The sequence below is a fragment of the Ailuropoda melanoleuca genome, chromosome 6 (assembly GCF_002007445.2).
Source record: "Ailuropoda melanoleuca isolate Jingjing chromosome 6, ASM200744v2, whole genome shotgun sequence".
Classification (NCBI taxonomy): Eukaryota; Metazoa; Chordata; class Mammalia; order Carnivora; family Ursidae; genus Ailuropoda; species Ailuropoda melanoleuca.
Genome location: NC_048223.1, coordinates 131,574,915 through 131,584,915, shown reverse-complemented (window position 1 = coordinate 131,584,915; position 10,001 = coordinate 131,574,915). Strand labels below are relative to the sequence as shown.

General features: G+C 52.0%; 1 protein-coding gene across 2 annotated transcripts; it reads left to right on the top strand.

Moving 5' to 3' along the window:
• Positions 1-2,066: 2,066 nt before the first annotated feature.
• On the top strand, positions 2,067-9,362 carry SYCE1 (synaptonemal complex central element protein 1). Of its 2 annotated transcripts, XM_002928695.4 has the most exons (13): positions 2,067-2,219; positions 3,999-4,061; positions 4,888-4,947; positions 5,261-5,335; positions 5,971-6,018; positions 6,270-6,324; positions 7,030-7,119; positions 7,380-7,443; positions 8,213-8,279; positions 8,352-8,475; positions 8,549-8,659; positions 8,816-8,903; positions 9,227-9,362. In XM_002928695.4, the coding sequence occupies exons 1-13, from the start codon at positions 2,150-2,152 to the stop codon at positions 9,302-9,304; spliced, it is 993 nt and encodes a 330-aa protein (XP_002928741.1). In that variant the 5' UTR covers positions 2,067-2,149; the 3' UTR covers positions 9,305-9,362. The 2 variants fall into 2 exon arrangements, with proteins under 2 accessions (XP_002928741.1, XP_034519441.1); XM_034663550.1 differs by lacking the exon at positions 4,888-4,947.
• Positions 9,363-10,001: the final 639 nt, after the last annotated feature.

The window sequence follows — 10,001 nt, the reverse complement described above, 5'->3', positions numbered from 1 at the left end:
CCTGTAACATCTAAACTGTAGGATGCTGATAAAGAAATTGAAGAAGAGACTAGTAAATGGAAGGATATTTCATACTCGTAGATTGTAAAATATTGTCAAATTGTTCACTCAGCCCAAAGCATTCCACAAATTCAATGTAATCACGAACAAAATTCCAAAGGCATTTTTCACAAAACAACATAAACAATCCTGAAGTATCTATGAAACCAGAAAGGGCCTTGCACAGCCAAACCCACGTTGAGAAAGAATAAGGCTTTGCAAAGCTATGGTAAACAAAACAGTCTTGAAAGTGTTGAGATTAAAACAGGCACAAGGATCAGCGCAGCAGAATGAAATAAACACAAGCACATATGTTCAATTACTTTGCACGGAGCCAAGAGCACCCCACACAGGACAGTGTCCTCATTCAATACTGCTGGGAAAGCGAGCCACAGCCTGCGGAACACACAGGTCCCGCCGTACACGAAGGTAACTACAAAGACAGGTTTCCCCCTCAGGCCTTCCCTCCACTGGGTCCTCTGACGACGACCCCTCCTTACTATTCACGACACAAGCCTCCGCTCCACGTTTCTCACTTTTCCCTCCCACAGACGCCAGTTTCCCTGAAGCTGAGGATTCGGCGGCACCTTCCGGCGGGTCCCGTCCAGGAGGGTGGAAAGCCTACTGCACAGGAGTGAGCACCGACCTCTGGCACCAGCATTGTTTGAGCCCGTGAAGCTATCGGGAAACCTGACTTGAATGTTAAGTCCCAAGGTTTGGAAGGAGCCACTCTCACCCCCACCGACAGAAGAGGTGCCTCGCAGCTGGATACACTTCACGAACCCAGAAGAAGGAAAGAAGGCTTCGTCCTCCCCTGCCACGGCCCAGCCAATGAGAGCCCGTCAGGGCCCAGCCAATGAGAAGCCACTATTCTTCCAGTTCCCCCCCCCCCGTTTACTCCAAAGGGCTTTTAGTTTACAAAAGCCCCTCCCAACCCCGCCTCCTCTATAAAAGAGCCTCCTCTTGCTAGTTCTTAAGATTCACCTGTGGTTTTGCGGTACCTGGCTTGTCCCAGTTGTAATTCTCTACCCCAAAAAATCCATCTTTTTCTGGTAATAAATGGCACTTTTATTTTTAAGGTTAATAGGCATGATTAATTCTAAGGGACAACAAACACAATAGAACCTCCGAAAACTGAACAGAAGTTGTGCTTTGGTGAGAAACATTTACATTTAAAAGGAAATCTCCATTTGTACGAGGAGGAAAGGCATGACTAAATTGTTAGAAACTTTTATCCATTGGAAAGGAAGCTTACAACCATACCCTGTTTTTCTGGCTGCCTGATGACTCCTGCTCCCACCAATATCTTCATCTTTAGCCCATAATAGCATGTAAGGTGGTGGCTTTAACCATTTCAGGGAATTCCTCAATTTCCCTCGGTTTCTCCCCTGTGTATAGGAGGAATCCGCGTTATTAAACTTGTTTCTTCTCTACTTCATCCGTCCTCTATTAGAGGGAGGTGTTAAAAGAAATTTCAAATGAGTAAATTTAAAAATCTAATTAGCTTTATAACTGATTCTTAACGCAGGCAGCATCCCATGTAGCAAACAGAGGACAGTTCCACTGAACTAAACAAAGGAAAGCAAGCTCAAAGAAGGAACAGGAAGAAAAACAAAAAATATATTGACAAATGCAGTGTTTAGGATTTCCTAACCCTAAATTTCCTTTCTCCAGGAAGTTCCAGGTTGCGTAAAGGGTACATTCCAGGGCTTAACCCCCACGTGCGCCGTGAGGAACTTGGCGGAGACAAGAATCAAACCCTAGATCCACCGCAGGGCACAGGCGCACTTACCCCAACCTCCACAGGCTCAGTGAAGTGGGGGCGGCTCTTCGAGAGCGGTCTATGTAAGTGCAGGTTACTGACTCCCCAACTGGCCAATCGCAAGCCTGGAAGACCACATGCACCCAGCCCCCACCTCCTCTACTCTGAACGCGCGGCCCCCAGAGGCTTGAAGCATGCGCACTAGCGCCTGTCCGCGGCCGTTGAGCCCCGGCCCTCCGCGGTCGGAAGCGCAGTGCGCAGGCGTGCCGCAGGAAGCCCCGCCCCGGGCGCGAGTTTCGTTCTATCCCCACCCGGGCGCCACGCGCCGGGCATCTGCGAGCGGAGGAAATGGCGGGGCGGCCCGGGCCTTCGGACGCGGAGCGGGCGGGAGCCCCGGAGCGGGCTGAGAAGGCCGGAGGTACTGCAGGGGTCTCGGCAGGGGCGGCCGTGGGGGGCCGGGCCGAGGCAGGTGGGACGGGGAGCGCGCTGCCGAGTGAAGGTCGGGCAGCCGCCCCGCCCCCCCGGCCGTTTGTCCCCCGGCGGCGAGGCCCCTCCGGAAACCCCCGTCGTCGCTCGGCTCTCGAGGGCGTCGGGGCGGCCCCGCGGCCCCAGACGAGTCCTCAGGCGGCCCAGACCGACCGGCTCCGCGCAGCGTCCCGCGGGTTTTCCTCCAGACGCCCCGGCTCAGGGGACGGGGGACCCGGCTGGGCACGTCCCTTGAATGAAACACCCCCGTGGCCAGGGCCGCACGGAAGGAGCCCCCGCCGACCAGGAGCCGAAGGGGCGCCCGCAGAGCGGTAGCGGGCTGCCCTAACGGAAACCCCGGAGCCCGCACGGCCCCGGAGACGGCAGAGCGCCCTTTGTCGTGGCTCTGGAGGCCGGGCGTCGGAGACGCAGGCAGCGGCACGCGGTGTCTGGCGAAGACCAGCTCCTGGTCCGCGCGGGGCCCTCGCAGGGCGGGAGGCGCCGGCGGTTCCGCGCCCTCTTGTAAAGGCACTGCGTCCACCGTCAGGACCCAGTCGCTCCGCAAGCCCGTCTCCTAACACGGTCACATCAGGCCATGGCGTCTCTTCTTTTTTTTTTTAATTTCATTTATTGTGAAAGAGCGAGCAGGGGCGGGGGAGGGCAGAGGCGGAAGCAGACTCCCCGCTAAGCAGGGAGCCTGACTTGGGACTGGGTCCCAGGACCCCGGGATCATGACCTGAGCGGAAGCAGACGCTTCACCGACTGAGCCAGCCAGGCGCCCCCAGACCACACTATTTCAACACCTGTTGTCCGGTGGCTCCTGCCTAGGAGGGTGTCCTTGTCCTTGTGTACATGATGGGTAATGAAGCACTGTCAGCAACTCATTCTCCGGGTTCAGAAATGTTAGCAAATGGGGGATAGGAGCAATGTATCCTATTTCCACAACTTTTTAGGAAATTTGAAATTATTTTGAAATAAAAAGTAAAACTAGGGGGCTCATACTACACAGGCTATTTTGTGCCCTGGATTTTTTGTTGACAAGACATTAGTTGCCTCATTCAACAGATATTTAGTGCCAGCGTGTGCCTTACCTTGTGGCGAGCACTAGACATGCAACAGAAAATAAAAACAGTGCATCTCACTGCCTGGTCTATAATAATAATGCCTGGGAAAATGTTTGCCCAAACAAAAAAAAATAGTTTGAGGGTCACTCAGAGAAATTTATTAACTTTAAAAAATATAGCCATATGCAGAACTGTGTATAGTGAAAGGTAAACATCCTCTTTCTTCTCCTTCCAGTCCTACCCTCCAGAGGTAACTACTATTGAATTTTTTTGTGTGATTCTGGCCAGAAGTTATCTAGAGATGGTATACATATATTTGTAGACAGACAGGTATATATTTCATCTCTTTTCGTAGCCATGTGGGATTCGCTACACACCATCTTTCACTTTATTTTACCATCTAGGATGTCTTTCCATGTTAATACATACAAATCTACCTCCTTTTCAGTGGCTGCACAGTATTTTGTTGTGGAGATGAATCATAAATTTGACCCAATCTTGAATACTACAGGCAGTGAAAGTTCACCCCTCGCATCCACCTCAGGACAGGGAGCAGGGGCGCCACTGTGGCTGGAGACCTGAGCCCCCTCAGTCCCAGACTAAAGTTGGTGGACCCTTCCTCAGGCCTCTCCTTCGGGATTCTAAAATGTTTGGTTTTGTCTCCACAGAGCAAGCCAAATCCTCAGAGAAAATTGAAGACTTGCTGGAAATGGTGAAGAAGTTGCAGAAAGGTCCCATGTCTCCTCTGTAACTGAGGCACAGCCTGACCTTTGGGATAAGGCAGAAGTGGATTCAGTTCGAGGCCCAACAGTTCACAGCCTTGGGAAATTAACTCATTTACTCTCTCCTTTAAAACTTAATTCTCTGAAGTAAAAATATAGCCCCATAATTCAGAATTAAAGTATGAGGAGATGGAAGGCGAGAATTTTCCCAGACTCCCTTGCTAGCCACCCATTTGGCCCCAACTGCATTCAGTTAAATCCAGATTTTCACTTTCACCTCCCTTCCCTCCCCCTTTTTTTTTTTTTAAGATTTTATTTATTATTTATTTGACAGAGATAGAGACAGCCAGCGAGAGAGGGAACACAAGCAGGGGGAGTGGGAGAGGAAGAAGCAGGCTCATAGCAGAGGAGCCTGATGTGGGGCTCGATCCCACAATGCCGGGATCACGCCCTGAGCCGAAAGCAGACGCTTAACCGCTGTGCCACCCAGGCGCCCCCCTCCGCCTTACTTCTGCTCTCTGCTTGCTTACCAGCCTCCTTCCAGCCATGTTCCCACCTCAGGGCAGGCCTTTGCACTGACTACCTCCCACTCCACCCAGGAACTGCCCTCCCCGTGATTTGGGCCCTTAGGAGGTCTTCCCAAGTCTGAAAGCATGCCCCATTCCTTAACTCTTTAATTCCTTGCCCCTCTATGTTTCTTGGCTGCAGTTACTACAACCTGACTCAGTAACTATTTTTTCCTTGTCTCCCCTACCCAGAATGAGAGTCCCTGTAGGGCCCCCAACTCCTTCTGCCTGCCCTGTCAACTCCACTCAACTTCCTTTCCTTCCTGCAGCTGGAAGCCTAGAGCCCAGGGTTGAAGTCTTGATTAATCGGATTAATGAGGTTCAGCAAGGTGAGCTCAGGGACCAGCTACATGATTTACAGGGCTCCTTGTTAAAAGATTACTGACTAGGTCATGATAGCAGCAGATCATTAAACCAAGGATGGGTCCATCTAAATGCAACTGCTGTAGTCACATGTCCATGAACCTGGTGCTGCTGTCAACAGCCCAACAAGAAAGGCTTGTGCTCTGGAAGCCTCATTTCTTGCTTTAAAATCTGCCCCCCAACCCAGATTTCTTGGAAGACAAATGAGAAATGTCATCGTTTGCAAGGAATAATGCAGTTGGAGGCTGCACTTACACATTGTTCTGCTTTTTGGGACAGCAAAAAAGAAAGCCAGTGAGGAGCTGGGAGAGGCCCGGACTGTGTGGGAGGCCCTGCAGAGGGAAATGGACTCATGTAAGCATACTGGGGGTCACCCAGAGGACTTCAGTGTTATGCCTTCCTGAGCTCAATGTTCTGGACACTTAGCATTCTTGCTGTGGCCAAGGGCTTCTACCCCCTCTCCAACATGAGGCCCTGCCAATCTCCCACTCTGGGTGGGAGTGTTCGCAAAGGACTCTCCAAGCGTACTTCCACCTCACGGCCTTTGATAGGCTGTCCTGCCCCATCCAGTACAGGTTCCTATTGCCACACGTCATCATCTCTCACCTTGAATGTCCCCTTCTCAGATAAACCTCCCCCAAGTCATCCCATGGAAAGCAGCACCTTGTCCCCACCTGATCATATTCCCCTTACTGCTTGGTGTGTTTCTTCACAGCCCATATCCCAGTTCATGTGATGTGTTTTTTCTCTCCCCTCCGTGTAAGCACTGGCCTTCCACAGGATCCTCACAGTCACCCTTAATCATCCCCAGGGCCCTTTGCTGCTTACAGGGAGTGTGGGCTCAAGAGGGGAGGGGGCTCAACTCAAGGGGTCCACATTTAGGATTGGGGTAGAGCTGTCCCAAACTGCCTGTGTGACAAGGGGCAAATGCACTCCCTGAGGGTGCAGTGATGCACCCTGATGCCTGAATGTGTTACTGTATTTTCCAGTGAGTGGAGAGAAAGTACGCCTGAAAGAGATCTTGAACAAAAAGCAAGGTAACTGCAGCTACTCTGTCTCCATCCAGGCTTTTGCCCTTGTCACCCTGCCGAGGTCAATCTCCAAAACAGCTGAGGCCCTTTGAAACCTGAATTAGTTTGCATCCCTCCATGGCTTCCACCACACTTGCAGTAAATGACAAAGTCCTATCAGGTGTCCACATGACCACACATGATCTGACCCTATTATCTATGCCCAATCCTGATGCTTTGATGGTTTGTCCTGGGGCCCTTGGCTTCTCTCCCTGCAGAGACCCTACGGATCCTCAGGCTCCACTGCCAGGAGAAGGAAAGTGAGGCGCAGAGGTAAGACCTTCCATCTGGGACTTGCTCTGCCCTCCCCGTTCTTTGTGGTGGAAAGGAGAGAGGGAAAATCCGTCCTGGACTCACAGGTCACATTGTGGCCCTCTGTAAAAAGGAGAGGCCAAATGCATGTCTTCACACCTTGGCCCCAACAGTACACAGTAGTGTTAAGGGTACTCTGACTCACTGGGATAATCATTCATTTACTAGAATATGAAATGTGTTCAGCTGTTTTTTATTCTATGCCTGTTATTCTTCCTAAAATTGGCTCCTTGGCTCTCTGTTCACTCTTCTGTCCCTTCATTTAGGCATCAAGCCACAAGTGTCTCTCCATTCATTCACTCTCCTTCCATCCACCTCAATGTTTATGAATCCATGTCTCCAATTCCTGAACCTTGATTTTAGCTCATTTTGTGACCAGAGTCCCCAAGCCCTCACATACCAACATTGGAACTATGTGGGAAATTTGGATGAGATTAATATGTATGTGTGCTCGTGCACCTGACTTGTGTCCATGTTGATCTCCCTGATTTCACAACAGTATTTCCAGGGGACACATGCTCATGCCCCCCCCATGAAGTTATTAGAGAAGGACCTCAATCTGGAAAGCCAGAACAGACCCCAAGAGGAGGCAGAAGCCCCACCCCCAGCCCTGTCCTGGGGAGACATTCAGAGAATATGACTGAGAGCTGCCTTGCCTCTTCCCAGGAAGCAGACCATGCTGCAGGAGTGCAAGGAACGAATTTCTGCTCTGAACTCCCAGATTGAGGAAGAGAAGAACAAACAGAGGCAACTGAGGTAAAGCCCAGTGCCCAATGCCAGGCAGGGTGGGGGCAATATGCTGGGATGGTTTGTGGATGCAGGTAATATCAGGGATGGGGGTTAGAAGAGGAGCTGGCTGAGCTGAGGCTTGGAGGGACAAGGTGGTGAAGGTGCTTCCTACAGAGCAAAGAACATGGGCAAACCTCCCAAGGTCTGTGCATGAAGACCCCTGGCCTGGGCCAAGGTGGGGAGGAATGTCTCAGCCCATGGCCCCTCATCTCGTGGTTGGTCTGCAGGTTGGATTTTGAAGAACAGCTGGAGGATCTCATGGGCCAGCACAAGGACCTCTGGAAGTTCCATGTGAGTGACTCAAAGCCATTCCTCCCACCTTCCACATCTTCACTGGAAGTCCCAGACCCAAAATTCAGGGTCACATTGCAGGCCACCTTCCTCTCACCTGCCACCCCTAGCTCCTGAGCCAGACCTGGTGGTCATACATCAGAATGGCCCTCAGCTCAGTCCCTTGGCACCACCCAGTGTCATCCACTTCACTGGTCCTGCCCATCCATCCCTGCTGCTCCCCTGGGCCCTTCAGTGGCCAGGAGCAACCTTGATGAACCAAGGAGAGGTTATCCATAAGGAAGATCCGTGGATGTGTTTGCAGCCATGACTGGCACAGGGCAGACAGTGGGAAACCAAGGATCCCTAGTGCCAAATAAAAGGGGCAGAAAGGATCAATGTTAGGATGGAGGGGCTCAGTGAGGAGGCCCCACAAAGGGAAGAAGAGCTGTAGTTAAGGTCTGGTGACTGATTCTCCAGGGAACAGTTCTGATTTGTAATGTTTTCGGATTCCCTATAAGAAATACTTGCCTCAGACCCGATTTCAAAGCTTGCAAAATTCCTGAATGCTAACCACCTCATGAGCCCCTCAAGTGCAGCATCACAGGTATCTGGGATGAGAAAATGGCCAGTACAGAGGCCCTGAAGCTGGAGCGTGCCTTGTGTGCCCAGAGGCCCAGAGTAGTAGGAAGTGAGGCAGGCTGAGTAGAGACCAGATCCAGGTGGGCTTCTCTGAGGTGCATGGGAGGAGGCTGGGACACATGGACAGGCCTCCTTTCCACCTACTCAGAGGCCAGAGCAGATGGCCCGGGAGATTGGCACCCTGGACAGCAGCAAGGAGCAACTGCTCAAGGAAGGTGAGGCCTGGAGAATGGGGAGGCCCTGATTTGCTCTGCCCTGCCCTGCTCATCTGTCCCTTCCTGCTGCAGAGAAGCTTGTGGAGGCGAAGCTGGAGGATGTGAAGCATCGTCTGTGTTCCCAGTTTGGGGCTGGTGGCTGCTCAACCATTGCTGAGGGGCTCTTTCTCCGCAGCCAGGAGGCAGCAGCCGCAGTGTAAGATAAGGATGTCAGGGACAGGGAATGGGGTGAGGGAGGGAGCTGCCACTGCTGATGGCCCCACCCTCAGGCATTTGTTTGAAGAAGAGAATAGGAAGGCCCAGGAGCTCCTGGAAGCTGCCTCACATCACCACGAGCAGCTACAGCAGAAGTGCCGGCAGCTGCAGCAGAAGAGGCAGAGGTGGGCGTGGAGGCCCTGCCCCCAGCCCCCAAGGGGAAGGTGGCTGAGGGCATCTCTGCTCCCCTTTCAGCTTATCTCCTGGTCTCTTCACACCCTCTTGTCCCTTCTCCTCCCCTTACCCCTCCCCACACTCCTACCTCACCCTTCTCTGTTCAGGCTTAAGGAGGAGCTGGAAAAGCTTGGGATGCAGATCCCTGCTCGAGCCCAAAGCAAACAAGAGGAAGGGGCTGGCCCAGGAGAGCCTGTGAGTCCTGGAATTAGGTGGCAGGGAGCAGAGATAGCTCATGAAAGCAGGGTACAGGAAGGCAAGGAAGGGGAACCATAGAGTTCTCAGAGGATGGTCTTTTGGGAAGGGTGTTCTCACAGGGCACAACCAAGACAAAAGTGCAGAGACTGGCAGCGGTGGAGTGGAATGAGGCTAGTCCCAGTGAGGGTGTGGGCACAGGGCACAACCAAGACAAAAGTGCAGAGACTGGCAGTGGTGGAGTGTAATGAGGCTAGTCCCAGTGAGGGTGTGGGCACAGGGGTGCATGGAGACCTCCCTCCTCAGACCCTGACCTCCCACAGGCCAATCCCAAGCTCCTAGGAGTCACTGAGGAGGAAGACCCAGAGCTGCCCACCAAGCAAGGCCTTGTGCCCTCCTAGGCAAGGACTCTCCCTGCCCTGGAGCATATTCCATGAACTTCAAGAAATAAAAGCACTATTTCAATACAACTGCCTCAGTTGAGTTTGTGCAGGGGTAGAAGGGTTTGTCTGACCCAAGACTCAACCCTCGAGACTTGGTAAAGCCCTGGCCACATGCCCTCTTGTTCTGCAGCAGCACTCAGTAAGCGCTTCCCTGATCTCACAGTCTCTGCTCTGCTCCTATCTAGGACTTAACACGGTTCTGGGTCTCCAGGCAGAAGGATTCACGTTCTGCAAACGCACCCTGTAATTGTTTCAATTCCTTATTCAGGCCTGGACTATACAGAATTCCAGAAATCCCCAAAATGAGGAGCAAGGTGCTGGCGTTCTCAGGCAGTCAATCCCTTGCCCACAGTCCCCACCAATTAGCTGAGAAAAAGAAACATAATTGGAGGCCAAGTGTAATTTGTGCTCTTGTGGGCACAAAATATATAACTGAGACACCTGTCACTAAACACAGTACGTTAGAATTCCTCAGTGTCCTGGGAGTCAATCACCTAAGACTATTGTGTACTTTTGAAGTATGTTTCGGAGCACATAAATGCATTCACCCAATTAAGGACCGCAAGGGTAGTCAGAGTCTGTGATCCTAAGCCACAATACAGTGATTGAAGAAGAGATTCCTCTTGAAAGGCTCCCACATCCAGGTAGGACAGTA

Excerpts from the sequence above, each read along its gene's own strand:
- SYCE1 (XM_002928695.4), top strand. The coding sequence starts at position 2,150 with ATGGCGGGGCGGCCCGGGCCTTCGGACGCGGAGCGGGCGGGAGCCCCG. Across the intron at positions 6,325-7,029 it reads AAGGAAAGTGAGGCGCAGAG|GAAGCAGACCATGCTGCAGG; the intron begins GTAAGACCTTCC and ends GCCTCTTCCCAG. Across the intron at positions 7,120-7,379 it reads AACAAACAGAGGCAACTGAG|GTTGGATTTTGAAGAACAGC; the intron begins GTAAAGCCCAGT and ends GTTGGTCTGCAG.